General features: G+C 47.7%; 1 protein-coding gene and 1 long non-coding RNA gene across 6 annotated transcripts in view; one reads left to right on the top strand and one right to left on the bottom strand.

Moving 5' to 3' along the window:
* Mgat5 (mannoside acetylglucosaminyltransferase 5) overlaps positions 1–27,596 on the top strand; it is a 283,416-nt gene that overhangs the window by 247,479 nt on the left and 8,341 nt on the right. For all 5 annotated transcript variants that reach the window (XM_006529056.4, XM_030255028.1, XM_006529055.4 and 2 more), the window contains 4 exons: positions 7,439–7,585; positions 16,795–16,911; positions 19,104–19,178; positions 27,068–27,225. In XM_006529056.4, coding sequence (XP_006529119.1) covers positions 7,439–7,585; positions 16,795–16,911; positions 19,104–19,178; positions 27,068–27,225 — 497 coding nt within the window. The remainder of the gene's footprint in view (positions 1–7,438; positions 7,586–16,794; positions 16,912–19,103; positions 19,179–27,067; positions 27,226–27,596) is intronic.
* Gm41947 lies at positions 423–27,072 on the bottom strand. Its single transcript, XR_001779393.2, has 3 exons — positions 25,117–27,072; positions 11,347–11,473; positions 423–881 (listed from the first exon to the last, which is right to left on the bottom strand). It is a non-coding gene; the product is annotated as a predicted gene, 41947 (long non-coding RNA).

Genomic DNA, 27,596 nt, shown 5'->3' on the forward strand with positions numbered 1-27,596 from the left:
TTCATTTCTGTTGCTATGACAAAATATTCTGACAAAGGGGCTTATTTCAGCTTACAATTCCAGGTTATCATTCATTGAAGCAGCTGGTAATCGCACATCTATAACTCAAGAAAAGATGGAAGTGAATGTGTCATGTTCAGTTGCTTGCTTACTTGTGCAATTTTTTCAGGCTTATACACTTTAGGACTTCTGCCTAGGGAATGGTACTGCCCACAGTGGGCTGTCTGACACTCTCTCATATGCGTGCTTACAGACTAACACAATTTGGACATCAACCCATCACTTATTAAACATAGTAACAAAAAAAAACTTCGTAAGCATACTCTTATGTGGCCCAGGCTGGCATCAAGCTTTCTACCTAATGTAGTGTCTTAATTTTACTTCTTTTGCTGTAAGAAAATATCCAACAGAAGAAATTTAAGGGAGAATAATGTTTATTTGGATCACAATTTTAGGTTATGGTCCACACTGAGGAAGTCAAGGTAGCAGGAACTTGAAGCAGCTACATTCATGGTTAACAGAGAACAACAAGTAATGAATGCTTGCTTGTGCTCAGCCCTCTTTCTTCACATTCACACAGTTCTCCATGCCCTGCCCAGGGAATGATACCACCCATAGTGGATGGGTCTTTCACATGAGTTAACATCATAAAGATCATCCCCCACGGGCCAACCTGAGCTACACAGTCTTTCACTGAGACTTTCTTCCCAGGGGATTCTAGGTTGTGTCAGAGTGACAAAGCTAACCATCACAAAGGGGTAAGGTTCAATCAGCTCTAGAACCAGGGGCCAGGTAACTCTTGAGGGTTCAAGGGAGCTTTCAGGTTCTCACAGGTGTCCTTTCCATGCCTGGCTTTTGCATACAAGTTGATCACGCCAAGTCTGAAAAATCAGAAATCCAAATTATTCCTGAGCAAGAACATAGGTCAGTTAGCAGAGATGATCTAAAACTGGTCACTTCCCATCTCTAGGCCAATTGACATATAGACTGTAATGCATTTGATCTAGTATTGGGACTTTCAGATGGCAAAAAAATGTGGGAGCTTTTAAGTTTGGTGCTGGTGTTTGTGGTCTGGTTTGTTTCATCTCTGACCGGGCACTAAGGTTGCTGGAAGAAATCAGGCATTGCCCGAGGAACCCAGTCTCTTGGTTAGTGGCCAGTTTGGCCAGTTGCTAATGCTGAAACAGGTGCGATAAGTCCTGTTGTCACTTGGCGATTGTAGCTTTTTCCTAGACAGCCCAAAGCAGTTTCAATTAGAGGCTTTGTGGACTGAGTGCAGCGCCAACTAGATGAAGAACCCAGCCACTGCTTACCTCCTGCAGTATCAGGTGCGTGAGAAGAGGGACCCCTCAAGCTAAAGGAAAGTGTCATCTTTCAGGATAAAGAAATTGCTTCCTTCATTTCTAGATGTTCTAGTTTCCTTACACTTCTGTAATAAAATACCCGTATAGAACACTACCTCAGAGAGCTTAGGGGGAAAGGGGCTTCTCTGGCTTACAATTTCAGGCTACAGTCCATTATTGCAGGGAAGTCCAGGCGGGAAGGTGGAACAGCTGGTCACATGGTATCCGTTGAGGCTTAAATGCAAAATATCCCCCAGAAGCTCCTGTGCTTGATACTTGGTGATGTTTAGGGAGATGATGGAACCTCCTTTAGGAACCTTAGTGAAGTTCCACTCACTGGAGGAAGTATATCGCTGCCCCCATTTCCTGATATACATATACATACATAGACATAGTCATAGACATAGATTCTCTTTGTGTGAGTGTATGTGTATCTGTCTGTCTGTGTGTCTGTCTGCCTCCTATATGAAATGGATCAGTCTGCTTGACTGCCCAGCAATCCTCACACTACTGCCAGCGTGTTTTCCTCTCATCATAGACTGCATCCCTTTCCGGAGCTACAAGCCAAATAAACCTTTCCTCCTTCCCTGACTTCCTTTTTCTCAGGTTATTTTGTCACAGCAACAGAAAAGTAAGAAATACAACACCAAAGAGCGGAAAGAAAATAAAAGCACACATCTAGTGCTTTTTCCATTCTTGCCCAGGTCCAAACCCAGAAAGTGATTCTGCCCACTTTTAGGCTAGATCTTCCCACATCAATTAAGGCAATCAAGACAGTCCCCTTAGACATACCCACAGTCTGTTAGACAGTCGATCACTGAGACCCCTCCCTTCCTGGGTAATTCGAGGTTGTATCAAGGTGGCAGTTAAAACTGTCCATCACACCCAACTGTTGCAGAAATTCCTTTTTAAAGATATGAAGGGAATACCTATTCCTAGAAGTAGATTGCTATCCTGCTACTGTATAAAGAACAAAGGGGGAGGCTTAACAATAGCATACAGTTCTAGGACTGGTCTTTGCATCAGGAAGTCACTGTACGCTTCCTTCTCCCTCTCCTCTGGTAGTTTTGTAGTGTATGAAGTAGTGAGACCTGGCTGGCATAGTGGTACACACCTATAACCCCAGCATTCAGGAGGCAGCAGCAGGCAGATCTCTATGAGATGAAGAGAGGGAGGGGAGGTGTCTTAGTCAGGGTTTCTATTCCTGCACAAACATCATGACCAAGAAGCAAGTTGGGGAGGAAAGGGTTTATTCGGCTTACACTTCCATGCTGCTGTTCATCACCAAAGGAAGTCAGGACTGGAACTCAAGCAGGTCAGGGAGCAGGAGCTGATGCAGAGACCATGGAGGGATGTTCTTTACTGGCTTGCCTCACCTGGCTTGCTCAGCCTGCTTTCTTATAGAACCCAGACTACCAGCCCTGAGATGGTCCCACCCACAAGGGGCCTTTCCCCTTGATCATTAATTGAGAAAATGCCTTACAATTGCATCTCATGGAGGCATTTCCTCAACTGAAGCTCCTTTCTCTGTGATAACTCCAGCTGTGTCAAGTTGACACAACACTAGCCAGTACAGGAGGGGAGGGGAGGGGAGGGGAGGGGAGGGGAGGGGAGGGGAGGGGAGGGGAGGGGAGGGAAAAGGAAACTCATAAATACACATAAAAGGGGTAAAGTTGTCACTTTTAGCAAACAGTCCATATACATATACCTCACCTCCAACTGTAGAACAGCATACATAATGTTCAGCTGTGTCAAATTACAACTGGATTCAAACATGGGAGACTATTTCTCGAATGGTTACTAGCATTGTGCCTGAGAGTGTTGAATATTTCTGCAAACCAGCTCCTTCAGTGCTCACAGCAGATCCATGACAAAAGCGTCAGTTTGCCCATTTTGCCTCTAAGAAGACAGTGCTCATGTTACTTTAACTAAGGGTCGAGACTATAAACCAGCCTGGAGAATCCATACACTGAGGCAGTTGCCATGGTTACCGAATGAGGACTTGGTAGCACCAGAACTTGAATCCTAGTCTTCATGACTGCATAATCATCTCATTGCCTGAGCCTTTGACCAGTAATCAATTTGGGGGCACAAACTGAGGTTAATTCATTGCTCAGATTCCCTCCTGATCCTCACACTGGCTAATTAATAATGATCAGAAAAGTACATGCTGAATTTATGTGGGTCCAATATTCCATTATTCTTGGTGTTTCTCCATTAAAAATGTCCAGAACTGGGGTGGGATGTAATATCCTTGTAAGACTCTGGCTTTCTAAAGATCAGATTTAAGCCCATATAGTATGGCCGATTTTCCCTGGAAGAGTTTGGCCTTAGTATTGAATGGTTTCTTTCACCCAGTTCTTGTATATGTAGGTGTATATGTATATACACACATAGGTATACAGGTGTGTGATATAGTACTTCCCCCTATATGTGAGTCTCTGGGTTTAAATACCATTGCATAAAAAAGTAATTAATTCAAATGTCTGAAGCTGAAATAACTGTTGGTGAAGTGCTTGTCTCCAAGCAGGAGGACCTGTGTTTGATCCCCCAAAATCCACATCTAAAACACTGGATGTAGTGGTACTCACTTCTAATCCCAGCACTGGGGAGATGAAGGCCAGTGGATCCCTGGGGCTCACTGGCCAACCAGCCCAGCTGAAATAGATAGACCTTATCACAGAAAACAATAGGAAAAAACTGAGGAAGACACCACTCTGACCTCTACACACACATACATCCATGCGCACATAACCACACGCATGCATAATAGATGTGAATGAAACTGAACAAACCCAGTTCAGCTAAGCCAGGAATGGTTAAAAGAATCTTCATTGGCTCACTAAGGGTTAAAACAATTCTCTTTTTTTTCTTTCAAAACAGAGAAAAAAATCTCAGTGACTGTGTCAGGGTGCCCCATTCCTTGCTATGAATAAAACATGTGCTCCTTTGTCTGATCTTCCTTGTCATAATTTTAATTTTGGAGCCTGTGATCCTTCTATTTAGAAACACTCATTGGTGGAATTGGAGTTGTGACCATGGAGATGGCTGACATCTAGAATATCCTTGTTAAACTCTGACCTTCTGAAGAGCAGGCTTAAGCCCATACAGTATGGCCAATTTCCCATGGAATTATCGAACCTTAGCACTCGAATGGTTTCTTCCTCCAGTCTTTGTGCATGTATGTATGTGCATACACAGGTATGCAGATGTGTACAGCCATGTGAATTTGTGCTGAGGCTGGAAGACGACAGCGGGTGTCCTGCTCTACAATGCTCTGCCTTATTCCCGTGAGGAACCTGGAGCTCAGCCGGAGACCAGCAAGCCCCAGCAGTGTCCTGTCCCCACCCACACAGTACTGGAGTTGCAGGAGCATGTGACCACACCCAGAGTTTTACCTGAGTGATGAGGATTCAAACTCAGGAACAAGTAGTGTTGCCCACCAGGCTCTCTCCCCAGGCCTGGTTGCTTTCTTGTCTTGCATTTCTCTCTTCTGTGGTAAAGAAATTTATAGGGGTATAGTGGAAATAAATATGGGCTCCTCAGAAAGAAAGGAGACAAGAGACAGAGGTCGGGGAAGGAAGGGAGGGAGGAAGTGCTGCAAGTAGGCACAGTGATGGATCAAGAGAAAGGGCAAGGGGACATGGTGAGGTGTGTGAAAGACTGTCTGTGGGCAGAAGCTTCTGAGTGGAGATGCTGAGTTCTCTCTACCTAGGCTGCGCTTATTCAACTCTTAGAGATGCTATGCGACCTTCATACATGTGCTCCATTGTGCTGTCACAGGTAATGAGTACATAGGAACTAAGGGAAAATTGCTTACTGACAGCTGATAGAAAACTGTTATTTCAGTGTTTCAAGGACATACGTCAGTGCATGTCACCTTAACTAGTGTGACAAGAAAACTCATTGCTAAGAAATGGTGTGGCGTTTGCTTAAGAGTCCTTGACAGATGGTGATTGAGGCTTGGGGAGCTGTTGCAAAGTGTTTAGTGCTGCATGTATGTATGCATATGTGTGTGTGTGTTCGCATATATGAAAGCAGCTACATGAATGCCACACTGTGCATGTGAACATCAGACAAAAACTTCAGGTCTTCATTCTCCTCCCCAATCTTGTTTGAAATGGGGTGGCTACTGTTCACCATTGCGTATGCCCAACAAGCTAGCCTTCAGGCTCCAAAGGATTCTCCCATCACACTGTAGGAGCCTGGGATTGCACATACATGCTCCTGCATCCAGCTCTGTCGGGCTCTGGGGATCTGAGTTCAGGTTGCTGATGCTTGCACAGCAAGCACTTCTTTGCCCACTGTGCTGTCTCCCCAGCCCCCTCAAGTGTTTATGTGTACTGAGATACTCTGGGCCAGGAGGGCCTAGGAGTTGGTGCAAATTATTATTCAGATATAATTAAACTTAGGTCACATTTGAGTTCATCAAGCAATAGCCGCTCATCCTTTATTTAGTAGATTCAGATTGGTTGATCTAAAAGGAGATCACATGGCCCACCAGGATTCTCTGTTGGAATGGCTAAGGCATGTGCTGCTCCCATCTCTCCCAGGGTTGTTTATGACAGTGTAGGGTTAAGGAGGCTATCAGCACTCCTTGGCAGACACAATGCTCAGAGGTGGAGAAACACTCTGGGCTCCAGCATCTCTCCTTAAACCTGCCAAGACCCTGCCTGTCTTGCCTAGCACCTTCTTCTTAGAGTCGAAAAGAGCCAGAGTGCCTGATGCAGTCCTGTGTCCGCAGCTGTTAGGGTCAGGTCTGGGCCCTGGCAGCCCTAACATGCACGGCAGGCTCAGCCATGTTTCCTCAATGGGTCAACAAAAGAGGTCAATGGCAGTGAAGAGCAAAGAGAGTTACATTGTAGCCACACTGGGGAGAGAAACAAAGAAAGAGGTCTAGTGCCTCCCAAGTTCATCTTTGGAGTTCTGACACAGCGAGGACAAGCAGTGTTCCCACCACTACCACCCCTGCCAGGCCAGCACCAGACAACTCTTCTCCCAGTGTGAGACTCAGGGGAAATCCCAGTTCCGTGGGGCTCCTGGTTTCTATGTCTGGTTGCCAAAGGGAGGGGCACTAATGTCTCTTTATCTCTAAAATATCTTCATTCCAGCCTGAATGGCTACATTACTTGGTGGAAATGACCTGGGTCTTTCTGAACACGAGAGAGCAAGGAACCTCAGCATTTGCCACCCTACCTCACACCCACCAGGCACGAGACACCCATGTCCCCTTGTCACTTGGTGTGTTTAAGACTTGGCTTCTGCGTGTGGGCATAGAGAGCCAGGATTGGACCCTGCCTGGTGACTGCCACTCACAGCACACTGTCCCCTGTACCTGGTATGCACAGAGACTTGCATTTTGTGCACCTTACAGACCCTTGCCTGAGCATCCCTTTGTCCCAGCAGCTTCGGGCCACTGTGGGCTTTCTAAGGACCGTTAGCTTGTTTCTGCTGCCATCTACCGTCCATCTAGGGAAACTTGAGGTTTTGCTAGCTTGGGAGGGAAACTGGGAAATTGCAGTTTGAAACCTCTGCTCCCACAGAAGAAAAAGCAAAACCAGCCAGCTAGTGGTGTCCCCAGTGAGAACGCTATCATAAAACCCATGTTTACTGACCTCCCAAGGTCGAAAGCAGTTTCATTTGAACTGTAATCAAACCGCCAAGTGACCTTTCTGTTCCTGGCCCCCAGAGTCCCTGAAAGAGCCTGTTGTTCCCTGCTTGAGTGAAGAAACCTTCTGTTTAGTTAAGCAAGTGTTTTTCTAGTTATGTCGCCTGCTGAGTGACAGAAAGAGGATTGTTGGGTCCTGGGTTTTATTGTTGGTTTTGATTTACACTCTTGCCCTCCCTGCCCCTCAGTCCCTGACATTTTTTTTTTCACATCAGAAAAGGAGATGGGAACAAGGCAAGTTCCTTTGCAGGCCCTTGCACATGTTATTCTGCATATCCTGGTATACGCCCCTTCTCTTTGTCGCAAGTCACCCACCTGGAGATCTAAGACCCCTGCAAAACATCAGAGGCAGCCACAGAAACAGACCGCAGGAGCTGAGAGGCAGTCTGACTGGTATCTCCATGTGATGTCTTTTCCTGTCTTACAGCTGTTCGTTGGGCTCGGATTCCCTTATGAAGGCCCAGCTCCCCTGGAGGCCATCGCGAATGGATGTGCTTTCCTGAACCCCAAGTTCAACCCTCCCAAAAGCAGCAAAAACACAGACTTCTTCATTGGCAAGCCAACACTGAGAGAGGTGAGTATCTCTTTTATGCTTCTGGGTTTGTGTGTGCATATGGTCCTCCTGTGTGTGCATGCATGCACACATGAAGGTATGCACACGTGTACAGACATGCATGTGGAGGCCAGAGGTTGAAGTGAGTGTGGGGTCTTCCTCCCTCCATCTCCACTTTATCCACTAAGCCAGGGTCTTTCCCTGAACTCAGAGCTCACTGATTTGACCACTCCGGCTCTCCAGCTTGCTCTGGGATGTCATGCCCACCCTGCATCTTTGGCGTGTGTGGAGGAGTTCCACACAGGTTCTCATGCTCACACAGAGAGCTCCTGTCCTTTGAGCAAAGCCTCCAACTCCCACCCTAACTCTGCTTCTCATGATCCTGGGTGTCCTGGTCTAATCCCATCTAACAGCTAGAATGAGTGAGGAGGCCACGGGGAGTGCTTGCTCGCCTCTCCACTGTACCTGGTGAAGAGCGAAGGAACTGTGTCCAGTGATTACTTGGAGAACATCAGCCTCAGAGTTAGAGACGTGGCTTAGTCAATAGTAAAGCACTCGCCATACACACTAGTTCCCTAGAACTCAGTAAGAGGCTAGGCATGATTGCAGACTCTTAAAATTCCAAAACTGAGGAGGCAGAGACAGGTGGATCCCTGGGAGTCTAGTTTTCTTTGTGAGTTCCAAGCTGATGAGAGACATTGTCTCAAAAACACAATTAGATGTGCCTGAACAACACCCAAGGTTGACCTAGTCACTGTAGGGGTATGTACACACACACACATACAGAGAGAGAGAGGGTGGGGGGAGAGGGAGAGAGAGAGAGAGAGAGAGAGAGAGAGAGAGAGAGAGAGAGAGAGAGAGAGAAGAAGGAGGAGGAGGAGGAGGAGGAGGAGGAGAAGGAAAAGGAGGAGAAGGAGAAGAAGGAGAAGAGAAGAAAGAGGAGAGAGGGAGGAGAGAGGGAAGAGAGAGGAGAGAGGAGAACATCAGACCCCAGAGACAAGACATCATAAATGATGAAAGCTGTGCCTGAGTCTTTAGCCCACCCTCAGCCCACCGTGCTGACAGCCTGTCCCCTCACGGCCAGAGCCTGTCACAGGAGCCTTGTTCCACTTGCCTTTGCAGATGCTCTTGAAACCTGCGGTGGGTGATGAGTCACCCTGGAGCAGTGCTGGGATTCATTTGGGGCGATAAGCATAAGTCATTTACAGCTCAGTGTGGGTGATGAGTGTGGCAAAGGCGAGGAGGATTCTGTGTCTGAACAGACACAGGTGTGTGCAAGATACCATGAGATTGGCTTCCTTGTTATGTCTGGGTACTTAGTGACTCTCCTGGCTGCTCATGCATGGGACATTAAAGCAGGATCCCTCGGGGCCTTTGCCTGGGAAATCACAGCGTTGGAAACGCCTAGTGTGACACAGCAGCGCCTTCTCTAGAACATTCATTTTCAACTCCGTTGCTTTCTTTCCCCTCTGGGTTACTTTTCTGACCTTGTACCCCAAATAGTACATCAAATGTAACTCTTCCCTCTGTCTCCTCCACATTTGATCTGTGGCAGTCTTGATGAGATATCTACCTAGATCCTCTGCCTATTTTTTAAATGGGGTTTGTTCAGGGTGTTTTGCTATGGAGTGATAGACACTCCTTAGGTATTTAGGGTACTAACCATCTAGCAGACATAATTTGCAAATACTTTCTCTTCCTCTGTATGTTAGTGACTCTCTTGGTGCATAAAAGATTTAAAAGTTGGAGCTGTGGAAATAGCTTCAGTCGTTTACATGCTTTCACACAAGCAGGAGGATCTAGTTCAGTCCCTAGAATACCTAAAATAAAATAAAATAAAATCTAGGCATGAGAGCACTCCCTTGTAATCCTAGACCTGAAGGGAAGGAGATGAGCAATCTGGGGCTTGCTGGCCAGCCAACCTAGCTCTCTTGGCTTGCTCCAGGCTAGGAGGAGACCCTGTTTCAAAGAACAAGAGGAATGGCCCTTGAGGAGTAATCTGAAGTTGAACTCTGGCCTCCATATGCAGGAATACACACATACACATGCATAGATACACCTACATGCACACACGCACTAGGGGACACTCCTGAACATGCTCTACTACCTCATGCCCAGGGAATGGTGTCCCATGACAGTGCCCAGGTCAGCCAGTATTGAAGACGTGCACATTGTCCTCCATAGTTGCTGTCATCCACCCATGTGACTGTGCTGAAGGTGGGGAGGGCAGAAGAGACCCTGAAGTACCCACATGGGCTGCACCCACATGGGGTGGTTCTGTCAGCCCTTAAATGAGCCCACAAGCAAAAGAGAGTGGAGAGTCCCGTCAGTGGCTGCACATATGACCTCATCCAGATGACCCCCTAGTGATCCCACAGGAGTCTAAGACCCCAGAGGGAGTGGACAGAAGCTGAGCCTGTCCACACACAGCCTGTGGTCCTAGCTGCTGTACTGGGGTGTAGCAGAGTGCTTCCCATTTTTTAGTAGTTCCATATCTGTTCTGTTCTGCAAGCATGAGAGAGCGGCTGCACCATCAAGGTAAATGATAGCTGAGCAGGGCCGGATGGAGACAGAGCCTCCTTGGTAGAATGCTTGTCTAGCATGCAGAAGCTCTGGGTTCAATCTCCAGAATACCCAGGATGGGTGTGGTGGCTTACACCTGTAATTCCTGCATTTTAGAGGTGGAGGCAAGAGAGTAAGAACTTCAAAGTCATCACTGGCTACATAGCAAGTTCAAAGCCAGCCTGAAATGCATGAGACCAACATGAACACTAAGGGGTGAGAGGGGAGTCGCGCAAAGGAAGCCTATTCGGGGATAACTGAAAGGGCTTGGGATGGGCTTTAAAGAGAAAGGAGAAGTGGGAAGTTCTAGTGTGCTTGAACAAGGGAGAGCCAAGGTTAATTTGCCTCATACTGAAGAGTAACATCTAACAGCTTTGAGGGGGAGTGGTGACCTTGATCTTGTGGCAAAGAGGCTCACATGCCCTGCTGTCACAGCTCTCAAAGGCCTCCCTATCCCCTTAACCAAAGATGCTTTTAATTAGAAAAGAGCTGCCTACAAGTCTACAGATTTCTAAGTCAGAAACCGCTAGAGTATCAGTTCTTAACCTGTGGGTCTTGACCCCACAGGGGTCACATATCAGATATTTACATTATAATTCATAACAGTAGCAAAATCACAGTTATGAAGATGAAGTAGCAAATAAATACTGTTATGGGGGATGGGGGGTCAGCACAACATGGGGAGCTGTATTGAAGGGTTGCAGCATTAGGAAGGTTGAGAGTTTCTGGTCTGGAGGGAGCTGAGGAGCGGCTCAGGGGTTAAAGCACTCAGTATTCTTGCTGAGAACTGGGGTTCGGTCCCAGCACCCACACCCAGTGGCTCATAAACACCTGTAACTCCAGTTCCAGGGGATCCATGCCCTCTCTTGCCTCTCTGGATACCAGGCATGTATCTATTCACTACACATACATGCAGAAACTCACACATACACATTTAACAAACAAACAGATAGTTTTAACACTTCAGGCACAATGGCATATGCCACGAGCATGAGGAGGCAGAAGAAGAAGGCAGAGAGCAAGCAAGAAAGCTAGTGCTTGCTCTCCCTCCCTCTCCTTCCCTCTCCTTCCCTCTCTCTCTCTCTCTCTCTCTCTCTCTCTCTCTCTCTCTCTCTCTCACTCCCTCCCTCTCTCTCACTCCCTCCCTCCCTCTCTTTCTCATACACACACAGACACACACATACACAAACATAAACACACAGAGAAATGATCTCTCTTACCTCAACAGATGAGTAAGTTGCACGTAGTACTATATGGTCTTTGAATCCATTCAATGCTTTCTTTTATACTGCCTTTCATACACAGACATTGATCAAGGTCGGTTGTCTTCATTTCTCTTGGCCTTAACTTGAAGGAAAGGGGAAAACTGAGATTCCAAAGTGCTAGTTTACCTTTGTGTTTTTGCATCAGACCACATGTTCAAAGCATATTGGCTACTCAGGGCAGAGAAGAAAGACCCAGAATACCTTGAGGAGTGGAATTGTTTCATTATACTTTAATATGAATTAGATTTTTATCTTTATCCTGGGGAAGCATATTAATAGGAACCTATTAAGGGAGCACAGAGTCTCCTTGGAGGTTCTATAGCAGTTTGGAGGTTGCCTCTCATATTTCCGGTGACGCTACATGTCCGGAGTATCCCCTGTAAATCTACTGACAGATAAACACCCAAGTGGCTGAGATCAGATGGTCCTCAATAAATTAACCAGGAGGAACAGAGAGTTCTGAGAGGGCTAATGAATCAAAAACGCCTCACTCATAAAAGTTAAGTAACCCTCAGCAAATGCAAACGAATAAAGCAGTGATGGCTTGGCATTATGTGTTTGCTAAGAGCTGAGAGCGGCCTTGTAAATAATCAGGGGCCTTAAAAGAGGGGAGGGGAAAGAGCCTGGCCTACTGTGTAAATGACTACATGGTGGTATTGGTGGATGGCACTTGGAATCTTAGCACTAGGTGGACTAATTAGCTTGTTCTCTGGGCCAGAAAGCAAGAATGATAAGACAGTCATTTTTTGAAAAGGTCTAATGGTATAAATGTAGCCCTGGGATACACGTGTGTGGTGTGTGTGTGTGTGTGTGTGTGTGTGTGTGTGTGTGTGTGTGTGTGTGTGTGTGTGTGTAAATTTTAGGAGTAGTTTTAAGGCTTCGTTTGGTTGGGTTTTTTTCTAAAGAATTTGGTGTTGTTCTCTAAGGTGCCTTCTCTTTTGCTCAAAGATACTGAATTGAAACTTGGAAGACAGCTCAGATGATAGAAAAGGCTTGGGGGACTTGAGTTAAGTCCTCAGCACCCAGGGAAAACGCTGGGTGTGCTGGTGAGCACGTGTAGTCCCAGTGCTGAGAGGCAGAGACAAGTGCCCGAGACTCTGGCCAACCAGCCTAGGTTGATTTATGTATTCATATAGTCAGTGAGAGACCCTATCAAAAAATAAATAAATAAAAGGAAGGAAAGAAAAAAACCCTTTGGGCCTCCACACAAATGCACATACTTATACAAAAATAACAAAACAAACACCTCCACATAAAGCTATTCAGTTGTGGAGAGAGCTAGACTTGAACTTGGCTTTGTTAGTTTCTGTTCTGTAGAACCCAAGGTCCTTGGAATCCTCATGCTATATATGAAGTCTGATAAATAATATATGTGTTAGTGATTGATTAGCCCAATGCCTGGCCCAGCCTACAACTTTGTGGATTGGTGTTGAATCAAAATATTTTGTACGGAGATTTTTTTTTAATTAATAAATAAAGGTTTCCTTCCCCTGCTCTGTGGTCCTGACAAGTCTCCAGCACTGACCATGGAGTCAGAGAAAAAAAAAAACAAAACAAAACAAACAAACAAACAAACAAACAAACAAAAAAACGAGGGCTCTGACAGGAGAGGGAGCATGCATAGTAAACCAAGAAAGGCCGCAGCCTCAGGACTGCAAGGCTTTGTAATTTCCTGCAGGCTTTCCCAGCAGCTCGTGCAGCTCCTGGCCTCCTGCCCCAAATAGGGCTTGCAGTCACTGGTGTGATAAGATACCAGGGGCAGAGGGGGAGAGATGGCTGGTGCCAATCAGCTTTGGAGCTCTCCGAGTGTCTCCGAAATTATGGAAATTGAAGAGGAAAGGAATAAAAGGGAAAAGGCTGGCCTCCAAAGCAGAAGTCATCGCACTAGTAGCAGCAGCCTGTCTAGTGACTGTTAGAATGCATTTCCAGCTGCAGAGCCAGGTCAGTGGGTAGGAGCACTTGCTGAACAAGCAGTCACCTGAGCGTTAACAGTACAAGCCTCCAAGGCGTGCACTGCCTCTGGTGCTGTAACAGCAGGGGTGGCAGGGTGGCAGGGGTGGCAGGGGTGGCGGGGAGCAGAAATCACTGGGGCTACCTGGCCTGGCAGTCCAGCTAAAAACAGTGAGCTCAGGTCAGCGAGAGACGCTGTGTCATGTGAATAACAGGAGGAGTGCCACGGTCAGACACCCAGCATCTTGTGCTGGCCACAACACACTCCCAGAAGCATACACCTGCACACACAGACGTAGATACGTTCAGTAAATGAGTGAGTAGGTGATCTAATGCATTCATAAATAGAACATATTTTCTCTCCAGAAATGAAATCTGCAAGTAACAGGACTTGCCTGTGCAGATCATTTTTTTTAATTTCTAATATATAAAAAAATACAAAAATAATTTCTAGGAAAATAATAGGTATTTCACTCAGTATTATGTGCCAAGAATTCTAGTAGACGATGGGATGTCTGGTTTGTATTTAAGAGGAATAAAACATTGGGCTGCACACTGTCAGCTTGTTTTCTTATGTTTGACACTATGAAAAGGGAGCCGAGTATAATCTGTGTGCAGATCGCACACGTGTACACAGCTATCACCAGGATGACATCTGCCCACAGAGGCTTGTTCTACTGGAGCATCATACCCTGACTGACATTGATGGTGCTGTAACATTTTTCTGAAATGGTGACTGTTCGTGGATAAAGTCTCCAATAAACCAGGAGAAGGTCCAGGGAATTCCCACCCAGCATATGAGAGGCACTGGGTTCCAGCCCCAGCCCTGCCTAACCCTGTCCCCCCTGCGCTCTGGAGGTGGAGGTAGGCACATCAGAAGTTGGAGGTTACGCTCACCTATGGAATGAGTTGGCAGCGGCAGCCTGGGGGTACATTAGATATTAGCCGTTTTAAGAAGACATTTCCTGGGGCTGGTGAGATGGCTCAGCGAGCAAGAGCACTGATTGCTCTTCCAAAGGTCCTGAGTTCAAATCCCAGCAACCACATGGTGGCTCATAACCATCCGTAATGAGGTCTGACGCCCTCTTCTGGTGCATCTGAAGACAGCTACAGTGCACTTACACTGTAAATCAATCAATCAATCAATCAATCATTGGGCCGGAGCAACTGGGGCCAGAGCAGGCAGAGGTCCTAAATTCAATTCCCAACAACCAGATGAAGGCTCACAACTACCTGTACAGCTACAGTGTGTACTCATATACATAAAAAAATTAAATAAATCTTAAAAAAGAAGACATTTCCTGATCTGTATGGTGTATGCTAATTACACTCCTGGACAGCTCAGTGGGTACTCTCAAATAGTCTCAGAGAACTCCATTCCAATGAGTCCACACGAAATCCCAGCAAGGCATTTAAAGGCTCTCTGGGCTGGTAATGGAGTAGATGGTAAAGACCATCTTGATATAGTCAGGGCCCTATGTTCAAAATCAGTATCAATCTATCAACGAAAGTTCCTTGGAAAATGACAAGTCTTCTATGTGTACACCAGCCTGATGGTATTACTATGTGTCCCTGGTCCTCACCTAAAATACCTCTACAAATATAGAACAGGTTCTTGTGTCCACTGCTGCCTCTGTGTGAGAAGAAAGCGCAGGCGTAGACTTCCGACAAGCCCAGAGTAGCCAAGAGACATGCTTGCTTGCTTGCTTTGGCTGAGCTTTTGGTTTTGTAATGCAAGGCCTTCTATAGTCCACACTGGCTTCAAACACACTGTGCATAAGGGTGACTTAACTGCATCTTCCCTGGTCTTCCTGCCCTTACCGCCTGAGTGCTGGGATTACAGGCACACACCACCATCCTGGTTTTATACAGTTCTGCAATGGACCCTGGGCCTCTGTGTCTGTGGGTCAGGCACAGTATGGTAGAGTACCTCCTTGGCCTCCCTAGCCTCCTTCAACCTCCTCAGCCTCCTCAGCCACACTTTGTTTCACATTTACTCTTGGGGAGGGAGTGTGCGTGTGCCACAGTACACTGGAGGCTGGGAGTCGGTCCTCTCCTTCTAGCATATGGTGATTAAACCTGGGGCATCAGTCCTGACAAGTGCCCTTCCCCGCAGAGTCATCTCAGAAGACAGCCTTTAGGAGGGAGACTTACGCTTTGCTTTTCTGATTCTAAATTGTCCTTATAAATCCTCTGCTCTGTGGCTGGACAGATGGCTCAGTGGTTAAGAACGCCTTCTGCTCTTCTCAAGGACTAACGTTTGGTTCCCAGCACCATGGCAGGCAGTTCATAACCAACTGCCTGTAACCGCAGCTCCAGGGGGTCTTTTCTGGTTTCTGTAGGCAACTACCTACACCTAGACATATACATATATAGGTACATGCACACACACATAACTTTTAAAAATCAATAAATTTCATGTTTTGGTGGTGTTATGATTATTTCTGAAGCCATTTGAAAGTTTCTTCTGATGACATAAATTCCCTCACCATCATTCCCATAATCACTATTGCTATGCCTGGGTAATTTTCCAGCCATTTAAAAAAAAAAAAAAAAAAAAGGTTTAATGGTGTAGTCCCAGGTTGGCCTGGATTTTGTGATTTCCTATGTGTGCCTGCCAAGTAAAGAAATCACAGGCATGTGTCACCATGCCTGGTTCACGGCTTTGATCTTTATTATTTTTTCTGTATGTACCTGTCCATCCTAGCCAGGAGAATAGATGCTAAATTTACGGAGGTGATTTTTGGCTGAGACTAAGTCCCCAAGTGCCCAAGATACTGTAAGGTTGTACTGCTGTGACACAGTAACCAACAAAAGGGAGCTCAAAGAGGGAGGCGTTAGTTTGGCTCATACTTCAGGGGTACAAGTCTGTCCTGGACGGGCAGGCAGCAGGAGCCTGAGGCAGCTGGTCCCATGGCAGCCACAGTCAGGAAGCAGAGAGATGGTGGATGGTGCTGTCTGCTTGCTCGTTCTTTTTTTATATAGTCCTCTACGTTGGCCCAAAGGATGGTACTGTCCATATTGGGGTGGGGCTTCCCTTCACAACCAACAAAATCTAGAAACTCTATCAGACATGTCCAGAGGTTAGATCCTGTCAGTCTGACAATCCATACTGACCACCGTGGAAGGCCACAGGCCCTGCTCAGTGATAGAGTGCTGACTTCCTGTATAGAGGCCCTGAGTTCACCTAGGAACAGCTGTCTGAGCTCTTTGTTATGACACTGTTCTATTTCCAAATGGGCTTCAAAAGTTCAAGACATCACTCTATTTTTTTTTTTCTATCTGCCTGTTAGAAGGTTTTGTTTGCTACAGGGAGGACAAGAACGCTTCATCTCCTGTTTAAGTTCAACTTGACTTGACGTGTAAAGACAGAATGCCTTGTCTAGCCCACACCTTTATCTGAGCAGCTGTGCATCTATGAAACTAAGAGGCAGCATGTCTTCTGTCTTACAGCTGACATCCCAGCATCCTTACGCAGAAGTCTTCATCGGCCGGCCACACGTCTGGACTGTGGATCTCAATAACCGAGAGGAAGTAGAAGATGCAGTAAAAGCCATCTTAAACCAGAAGGTTGCTGTTTGTTTGTTTGTTTGTTTGTTTGTTTGTTTGTTTGTTTGTTTTGTCTGTTTTTCCACCTGCCTGCATTTGACCTGTGCCCTGGAACACATGTGGGACATTGCAGTCCCTTGCTGTCAGTAAACAGAGCAGACCATAGCCTAGCCATAGCATCTGGCCTGAGGATTTTGAGGAGGCTCTGGGAGATACAAAACAGCTGGTGGCAGATGTGGGCTTGGGTCTCAGACCCTGCTGACAGGCCTTTTAGGCTCATGGGTCCCAGGCATGAAGAGAGCGGCTAGAGTCATACATGTTCACATGATCTAATCCTGTCCTTGGAGAGATCTGTAGAAAATTGGTAGCTTATCCTACCTAACCCAAAAGGGTAAAAGTTATAAAGTAGGGTGTGTATGTGTGTGCATTTACATGTTTCTGTGAACTTGGGTGTGTTACACATGCATTCACATGTGTGTGAGTTCTCTGTTGCTCTCCACTGTATTTTTCTTGAGACTTGTATTTTTCACTAAGTCTCAAGCACATTGGCCTGGCAGGCTGGCCAGTGAGCTCTAGCGATCCACCTGTCTCCACCTCCAGCAGCAAAATTGCAGACATGCCCCACCCATGAGACACTTGGGGCCACAGATCTGAAGTTGGTCATTATCCCCAGTCTCATAGTTTTCTACAGAGTATGGTCTCTTTTTCTACCTAAACATGAGGTAGAATCTTGTTAAAGTAACCATTCTAGACGTATCTGATCAGTTTAAAAAGCATTGCTTAAATGCCTTTTGTATACAGGGCACTCTCCAAGTCATTCTGGGAAGACAGGGGATGTCTGTGCCCACCATAGATTGAGCTGCCCCCCAAACGTCTGCCTCCATAGGGAGTCTGCCATCCTGTGGGAGTTTAGTTTGCCCAGGACTGCTTTGGAAACTCTGAGGCACAGCCTCCCTGCCTTCTCCTCTCAAGCACCTTCCCCTTTGGTTATTTCCTGTTTGTGTAAGTGAGCTGTGAGGCGATCCGTAAACACAGACTCAAGAAGGAACTACTAACGGTGGTCCTCTGCCCCATCACCAACAATGCCGTGGGCTCCATATAGATGGACTGCTGGTGACTTCCTCTGACATGTGATCTCCACTTCCTGTTATGTAATGCAGAGGACACAGGTGTCAGGGTGCCAGCTGATGCCATGTAGCAGAGCCCAGTGCCATCTTTCCTGCCCTTCCCTCAGATGCCTCAGTGGCCATCAGAATGCTTCCTTCATCCCATGATCTTCTCCCTGTCCCCCTTCCATGATATTTAAGCTCCTGTATAGAAATCACAGGGCTATTGTGAAGCCATAAACCACACTGTACCTTGTCTCTCCAGCTCCCAATCCCAAGCTTCGGTTCTCTCGTATTTTCATATCATAACTCGCCCTCTGGACTAAGGCTGATCCGCAGCTGGAAGAATACTTGCCTAGCATGCACAAGTCCTAGGTTCCATCCCCAGTACCAAATAAGCCAGATATAATACCACATGTCTGATTCTAGCATCCAGGAGGTGGAGACAGGAGGATCAGAAGTTCAAGGTCACCCTCACCTATATAGCAAGGCTACCAGCTTAGACTATATAAGACATTTTCTCAGAGTAAAAGAAGTTCAGCCCTCCTAAGGCCTCTAGCTGAGCTCCATGGTCTTGGCACTTCATCCCTTTGGTTTGTAGCGTGAGTTCTTTGGATACATTCCCACCTCAACCACTACTGCAGACCAGCCCTTTCTCTCTCTATGCGTCCCTCAGAGCAGCGACCATGTCTTCATTCACCTGATGTTTGCTAAATCCCTGCACTCTGCCCAGCCCTGGGGTGCTGGTGATCCACAGCCATAAGCTTTATCCCACATGGTCCACCTACTAGCAAGTGGTAATGTCCACCCTTTTGAAGCCCTACTATGTGCTTGACACTATCCAAGCAGTTTCCCATGTACCTTCGCCACAGCTTAACAGAGAACAGTTAACGACTTAACACAGCTTCTTCTTGCAACTTGTTTACACATCAGGTACCTAAGACTTTGGGGAAGGGAGTTTGTTCAGGGTCTAGAGAGGAGCACAATGGGGCCTGAGCCCAGTCTGTCCAGTTCCAGGTCTGTCTGTAGTTTTAACGCTCCTGTGTGAGAACTAGTAAGTACCTCGTGTCCCATGTCCCCTTTCACAGTGCCCTGTTGTTTCTGCAGATTGAGCCGTATATGCCATATGAGTTCACATGTGAAGGCATGCTGCAGAGAATCAACGCTTTCATTGAAAAACAGGTAAGGCCTTCCAAAGTGTGTGTGTGTGTGTGTGTTTGCACGTGCGTGCTATGTCCCACTTCCTGTTTCCCAGCCCTCACTTGGTGCACTTCTCTGGTTAGTTGCCTGCTTTGGAAAACTTCACGTGACTCCATGACAACTCGTCATTTTTAAATGTTGCACTGTCATGGTCACCCAAGGGAGCCAGTCTTCCCTTGGAGTGTGTTCTCCAGGGCAGTGAAAGGTCATATGGACACTGACATTTGAGTGGTAAAGATGGCCTCCTTCCCGAACACTGGATTGTACCCTGAGCAGACCAAGGCATCTTGAGGACCAAGAAGGGTGAAAGACAGTAGCTCTCAGTCCTGCCTTCATTTCTCACACCACACACACACACACACACACACACACACACACACACACACACAAAAGCAAAGGTTTGGGGTCTGGAAAGATATCCCTAGTCAGTGAAGTGCTTGCCTTGCAAGTGTAGGGATCTCAGCTTGATTCTTAGAAACACATTTGAAAAGCCAGGCATGGAAATACACACTGGTCATCTCAGTGCTAGGGACAGGGAAAGCCCTGGGATTCACCATTCTAGCCTCCTTGGTAAGCTCCAGGCCAGTGAGAGACTTTCTCAGAAAACAAGATGGGCAGAGCCTGAGGAATGCACCTTATGTGAATGTACCCATACGCCCATGAATACTCTCACGCACACTCAAATTCAGGGATCAAATCCATATTTTCCAAGTGTTTCTTTAAGGGTAAGAACGCAGCAGCTCTAAACATGTTAGGACTCTGGAGTGGTTTTCAAACCAGGTCCCCTTTCAGATGGAACCTTCTGTGAAACCCAGGCGTGTGCCTCAGAGGTGAAGGGGACAACCGTCACCTCAGAGGTGGAGGGGACAATCATCACTCTGGTCCTTTATGGTGTTTGAATTCCTTGGGCTTCAAAAGGAACACAGAGCCAGAAATAGACAAAGCCAGAACCCCTGTGGGTAGGAAAATCTGAACTTCTTGCCCAGCCCAAAAATACAGGGTTCTCTTTATAGGGCAAAAATGGAATATTTAAGGGTGATCAAGGGCTCTCTGCACAATGGGGATACGAGCTGCAGAGCTGAAAATAGAAACGGTACGGGAGAAACATAAATCTAGACTGCCAGCGCACAGGCGTGTCAAAGGAGGCTGGTGCTTCAGGGAAGCTGGGGCTCTGGGCCTGGGCTTTGGGGTAACCATGTCTGGTCAGCTGGGCTGTTGGGAAGAATGAGGCAGGTAACAAGAAATAAGTGAGTCGACTTGTGTGCGTGTGTACAAGTGCACACTCACGTGTTTGTAAGTGTGCATGTGAGTGTGGATGTACACTTACGTGTACAGGTGCAAGTAGCATGTGCACACATACACATAGAAGACAAGGGACTACCCCAGGAGTCATTCTTTAGCTCATTCTTTAGCTGCCAATCACCCTTTTCTTTGAGATAGGGTTTCTCACTGGCCTGTAACTCACCACATAGGCTAGGCTAGATGTCCACTGAGCCCCAGGGACCTACCCTGTGTCCATAACCCAGTGCTGGGATGACAAGCACTGGGCACCAAGTCCGGCCTTTCCCTTGAACTCGGGTCCTCACACTTGCCCAGCAGACACTTGAGCAACCAAGTGAGCTCCACAGCCCGGCCACCGGGATCCAACTCCCGGTTCCATGAGTTTGAGCATTTCTTACTCTTGCTCTCTGTTTCTTAGTAAATAAGGATGATGGGGTTTCCCTCTTAGTGCTCCTGTGAGCATTGTATGAGCCAGTACCCAGAAAGTACTGAGAATAAAGCCTGACATAGTTCTTAGTAGGATTAGTCTAGTCAACACTCTTAACACACCAGGCTCCTCTGTGATATACTGTAATATAATTATACACGTTGGGAGCTCAGCGTTTTATCTCCCTCAGTCTAAACAGGGCACAGGAAGGACAATAGTGTCGTAACTCTGACCCAGTCCTTGCCAGTGTGCACATGCAAACTACCATCCAACCCACCAGGCTCCTTTTCCAAGGGTTTGGTTTCCCGTATCAGTCAAGACCCCAGAGTACTCAGTGGAAAATATCAGTCCAGTTCCAGGAAATCTTTTTTGCAAGAGGCAGAAACTGTATTCTCATCATGTTTATTGCAGGGGACTGCTCTAACGGTGTGCTTTACTTTTAGTTATTAACCCCCTGTCATGTCTACTTAAACGTCACCATAACTGTATACATACCCTGGAAGGCTAGGCTGCTGTGTGTGTGGTTTGGTGCTATGCACGGTTGCACACCCTGGAAGGCTAGGCCACTGTGTGTGATTTGGTGTTGTGCACAGCTGCAGGAATCTGCTGCTGCTCTTTTTTTATCAGCCTGCAGAGATGCAGGGTGTGCTGCTAACAGGAGCAACTGACTGAAGGAAGGGGTCACTCCGGCTCACCATGCAAGGGTGTGGTTTGTCACGGTGGGGTGGGTAGGCACGGCAGCAGAAACATGGAGCATCTGGCCGCCGTCCCTCGATGGTCAGGATGCAGAGCGAGGTGAATGGCGGAGCTCAGCCCACCTTCTCCTCTCTATTCAGACCCCAGCCCGTGGGATGGCGATACACAGATTTAAGGTGGACATTTTTACTTTGATTCGCCTACTCTAGAAACTCGCTCACAGACATGCCCAGAGCTTTGTCTTCTAGGTGAGTCTAGATCCCACCAAGTTGACAATATTAATTGTCATGGGGCAAGGGGGCCGTATACTATCTCAGTCCACATGGTAAGGCCCAAGATGTGCCAGGAGTAACTGCAGAGTGAGAATGGACACACACAGTCCTGGGGCGCACAGTGATGATTGGCTGCAGGTTTGGTGTAAAGCCACATCAGCACTGACAGGATCTCAGATGCAGGTGCCACAGAGCTTGCTCCCCCAGGGCTAGGATTACAAGCGTGTACTTTTTCAGATGGGGTCTGATGATGGAATTCAGATCCATGTGCTTACCATCTGAATGGTATCTGGAACCATCCGTGGGCATTTCTTCTAAGACATCCTCCAAATTCCTCATAAATTAGCAGTAATGGGGTTACTTTTGGTTCCTCTCAGGGACTCTATCAGACCCAAATGTCCCCTGGATGCATGATGGGATCCAAGATCTCTTTGGGTCGGATCAGGTCTCCTAGTGCCTGCAGGCCCCAGACCCTAGTGCTTGGAGCATTCATTATATTTTTACAGTTTGCCCAGTATCTTCAGAGACCCGCGAGGGCAGAGAGAGGGTACTCCTGGCAGGAGGGGGGAAGCCTGTGGCTTGGAGGAGACCATCCCAGGAGCCACAAGTTCTCATTAGTGGGGTTCAGCTTCCAGAGTCCTCCATGTGGGCTGCACAGAACATGGGCACTTTTATCCCAGATCTCTTTCAAGATTGCCCCCTTACAACATACACACACACACAAACACACACACACAAACATTCATTCTCTCTCCCTCCCTCTCTCCCTCCCTCCCTCCCTTCCTCCCTCCCTCCCTCCCCCTTTAAGATCACCCCAGGTTTCAGGGTCCACTTTAAGAGTCACTGCTGGCAGCTTCCCTCACAGGCTAGCTAGAGTGCAGGCCTCCCCATGGGGGGAAGCTAGCTGCTTGCTCTTCTCCCTCTCTCCTTCTGCCCTGCCCAGCTGCACTGCAGCCAGTGCTGTGGCTTGCCGTATTTAAAATGACCTCTCCAAAGGAGGACTGACTCAGATGATGGGAGTTCAAACCAGAGTTAAAATCCCCGGCAGTGAGTTGTGCTCATTCCCTGTTTTAGGAGGAATTCTAGGGGTCTTGATCCCCAAGACCCAACTGGTGGAAAGAGAGGACAAACTTCTACACATTGTCCTCAGCCCCCACACACAACTAAATGTACAGGAAATAAAACTACATCTTTAAAATTTTTGTTTAAATACAGGGTGGTCAGTCAGTCACATGGCTGTTTGGTTTGAAATAGCATGTCATGTATCCCAGGCTGGCCTTGAACTTGCTAGGGTGACCTTGGACTCCTGACCCTCCTGTGTTTTCACAGATGCTGGGATTTCAGGTGTGTACCCTCATGCAGTGCTAGAATATACGTGCTTGACAGGCTCTGAACCAGCTCGGCCCAGCCCTGAAATGTGGTTGGTAAGAGTGTTTGGTCACATGCAAAGCAGCAGACATTGGCCTCGGCCCTGCACATACATGTTCACAAGTAGGGACCTGAGGGTGGGGGTAGAGCAGAGACGCAGACTTTGCTTTGACTGACAACTCTGTTGGTACATTCTTGATTTGTAGTCACTGCGTGACAATTTTGGAATAGCCAAACACACTGAGAAACATGCACCAATGGCAGAAAGAAGGTGAGGGAGGAATACAGATGGCGAGGCCCCAAGTGAGCTTGTTAACCAGATTGGCAATGGCTGTTTATCCCTCCTTCTGGCTGCAGAGATGCCTCATTGGGCTGGAATAGCCTCTTTTTCTACTTTACTCCATCAAAGCCTCCAGGATGCCGAAATCATGCCATCCCATTCAGTAGCTCTTTACTGAGCACCAATTAGCTACAGAATGTGCGGTAGTGGTAAGCCACTAACTCCTGTGCAGCCTAGAGAACTCAGCCCAGAAATCCATGTCTTCTGGGAGTCTTCTCTGATTGCAGCTGCCACCACCCTGCCCTCTCCCTGTATAGGCAGACTTGTCTGGCCTCCAGGTATCTTTCACCATGAGCTTAGGTGTCTGGTTTGCCGAAGTGCCAGCCTTCACTACTGACCATGCGCTAAACCTCTAAGGCCAGGCAGGTACAGCCCTTCGTGTTCCTGTTCCTGATGCCCTGAATGAAGCTGTAATGGCCATTTGTAAAGTTGTCAGTGGACACACACACTTTCCCATCTCTTTAGCAAGGGTCTGTGGAATGAATGAATGAATTCCTAAATGAATAAGTGAAGGAGTGGTCAGCATGAGACCGCGAGGGAGCTTGCATTGCTGGTAGCCTAGACTGTGGTGAACGAAAGTGAAGATGTCCCGGTAACCTCCTGATGACCCACTGGCCCCAGTGCCTGTGGGTGAGGGGAGGCCGATGCCCAGCCCTGCCATTCCCATTGAGCCCTTGAAGGTGCTCAGCCGTTAGGTGCTGTCATAGGTGGGCTGTGGATGTGATCCAGTGGCTCAGCTCCGCTGCAACACACAGCGCCATTACCAGTCCCCTCCCCTCTACCTCTCAGAACTACACAGGAATGAAGGGCAGGTGGCACTGTCCCCATTTCCTATATAGGTCAGGTGGAGGGAGCTTTGAAGCCCCCTGCTGGGGACCAGCCCTACCCCCCTATGCTTTCTGTGACAACTTGGGCTCCCTCTGATCAGTTGTTACCTTCAAGCTGTCTAGATGATTCTGTAAGCTTTAAGACTTTGATGCTGTTTTTATTATTCCTGAACCTTTTGGCCCCTAGAACAGATAGCTACCTGCGAGGATGCCAGGCCATCTTGATGGCAGGGACAGGGTACCTGTGCACCCTTTCCGTTTTGTGCAGACTTGAGCTAGGCATGCGTATTGGAGGGACCTGGGGAAAGACAGCTGCTGTCACATCAGCTCCACTGTGCAGCCCCAAGGACAATGCCCTCTATCTGAACCTTGCTCTGACTCCTGCCTGTTCCAGAATAGCTGTAGGGCGAGCTTCTCCTTTGCCTCCTGTGCCTTGTCCAAAAGCAGTTCTGCGGCAAGCAACTCTCCAAGGAGCCTAGAGGAAGTCAGTGAGCGCCTGCCCTTTGCCATCTCTCTACTGAGCTCCTTCCTCCATTCTGCCGTTGCACACTGTGTAGGGAGCCACGTGGGACAGGGCCTGTGCCCAGAGCCAGTGTTCATGGGGTCAGGCTTCAGACCTGGCCCATCTATTTCTCTGACTTCCAATTTAACTTTGTAGAAAGGTAAGAATGAATGAGAAAGGAAACTTTGTAGTTGTTCTGAAACTCACCAGGTACAAAGATACAAGCAGGGACTGTCAGAGGAGGGAGAAGCTGTAAAAGACAAGAGTCTGAACTTGGAGCCTTCTGGGCTTTCCATCTGCTCAGCCTGATGTAAGATGCTGGCCTGCTCCCCGCAGCCATAGCGCATGCCCGAGATGGCGAACTCAGACTAGGGATGCTGTCTTTCAGCTCCGTTTAAGGTTTCTATCCATGAGTAGGCCCCACTGCTGTGGGTTTCTGGGGAAGCCCTACATCATGGCTGGACATGATACAAAGCAAAACGTCTCAGTTAGGGTACTCAGAGAAGACCTGGTGGTTAAGAGCACTTGTTCTTACAGAAGATCCAAGTCCAATTTCTAAAATCCACACCAGACAGCTTATAATTGCCTATAATTCCAGTGAATCTAGTGCCCTCTTCTGGACCCCATAGGCTCGAGCACGCGAGTACACACACACACACACACACACACACACACACACACACACACACAGAGGTAAATCTAAACAACAATAACAACAAACAAACAAAAACAAACTGGTTGGCGCATAGCTAGGAAGAAACAGGAAGTGTCTCCTACATCCCATCAAAGCCAAGCTCCTAACGTCCTAAAGACTCTAAGCCCCTACCTCCCAAAAGTCCCAGCATATCCCAGAATGCCTCATTGGGGACAAAGCTTTCAACACATGGGCCCTTTAGGGATATTAAAGGCACCAAGGTTGGGCTTCACCAAATTCAAGAAGCAGAAGAATTCTCACTTGCCTTCTGGCTCCTTTGCAGTCTGATCTAGATGGCCTTGTAGATTGCCTGTTGTGAAGGTTACTCTAATCAGGAACTGCAGTCACCATGGAAACACCCCTCCGGGTGTGTTGGTGAGGGTGTTGAGGGAAGAGCCGTTCAGAATGTTGGGCACTAGTCCATGAGCTGGATAAGAGGAGAGGGAGAAGGCAAACCGAGTAAAAGCATTCTTTACCCTCACCCCATGACCATGAGCACAAAGCAGTCAGCTGCCCCGCCCACCATGGGGACCGTACCATTAGGCTGAGCCACAACAAGCCCAGCCTCCCTTAAGTTGCCTCCGTCATCTACTTTGTCACAGCAGGGAGAGGAGTATAATCACTGCCATACCTCTCCTGCTGCCTTGCCACCTAGGACCCTTCATGGGTGATGAATTGAAGCTCTCTTCATTACAGTTTCTATCAGCTGTGGAAGGTACCCATTTGCTCCTGAGGACTTATGTAAGGGTGCTTGCCTTAACGAGCAAGAACACACTATAAGATTTTCCAAATGCCTGCATGTCTCTCAACTGCTGGTTCTTATCTTTGACAGCCGTCCTGATGGATGGGCAGCTGTCATGTACGAGCTCTCTATGCACAGAGAACAGGGCCCATTAGTTCAGACAGAGCAGTTCCGGTCAAGAAAGTAAGTCTGCACAGTCATGCTGTTGCCCTTAGCAACAGGATCCAGACCCACAGGACTATGCTACCCATGGATTAGTGCAGGCATGAACTACATATAATGGTTGGAGAATCCAAGAGCAAGGGTCAAAGCTGGTGGTAATGAGTCTGAAAATGGTCCTCACGGGGAATGAGGGTGTGCATGCATGTATGGACATGTGTCTACACACACGTGTGTCATTTTTTTACTAGTCCAGGCTAGCCTCAAACTCATCTTGTAGCTAAAGATGATACTCTGCCTCCCCAAGTGCTGGGAGTCTCCATAGCTGGATCCAGTGCAGGGCATAGAACCCAGAGCTTCGTACACACTGGAAACATATCCTTCCCACTGAGGCATGTCCTCAGCCAGAAGCTGGTGTTAGAGAGGTCACAGCCTGTCCCAGGCATGTGCCCTGTTTATCAGTCTTCCCCAGCACGATGCCTCCCATGGTTGGTTGCTAAGGCTGACGCTGCCTCATTCTGACTTTGGTCCCCTAGCTGACAATGGCTTCACTGTTGTTCTAGGACTTCTGCCATGGCCAAGTGATGTGGCCGCCCCTCAGCGCCCTGCAGGTGAAGCTGGCTGAGCCAGGGCAGTCCTGCAAACAGGTGTGCCAGGAGAGCCAGCTCATCTGCGAGCCTTCCTTCTTTCAACACCTCAACAAGGAAAAGGACCTGCTGAAGTAAGTGTGCCGGTGGGGAGGCGGGGGGTGGGGTGGGGTGGGGGGGAGGGCTGGGCTGCCTGGCTGCTGTGGCCTGCCTTAGACAAGGGTTGAAAGGCACTCAGATTTGCTCTCTCAGCTTCAGTAAACAATGTAGGAAGGATGGCCAGGTTGCACCCCAGAGAGAGCTCACATTTTACACATGCACTCATATGATGTGTGTGTGACCCGGGCTTGTGTGATGTGATGTGTGTGTGTCTATGTGTCTGTGTGTGTGTGTGTGTGTGTGTGTGTGTGTGTGAGAGAGAGAGAGAGAGAGAGAGAGAGAGAGAGGTCTGTGTATATGATGTATGCATACATGCGTGTATTTACATATGTAAGTATCAGTTCGC

This window comes from Mus musculus, chromosome 1 (genome assembly GCF_000001635.26).
Source record: "Mus musculus strain C57BL/6J chromosome 1, GRCm38.p6 C57BL/6J".
NCBI classification, from domain to species: Eukaryota; Metazoa; Chordata; class Mammalia; order Rodentia; family Muridae; genus Mus; species Mus musculus.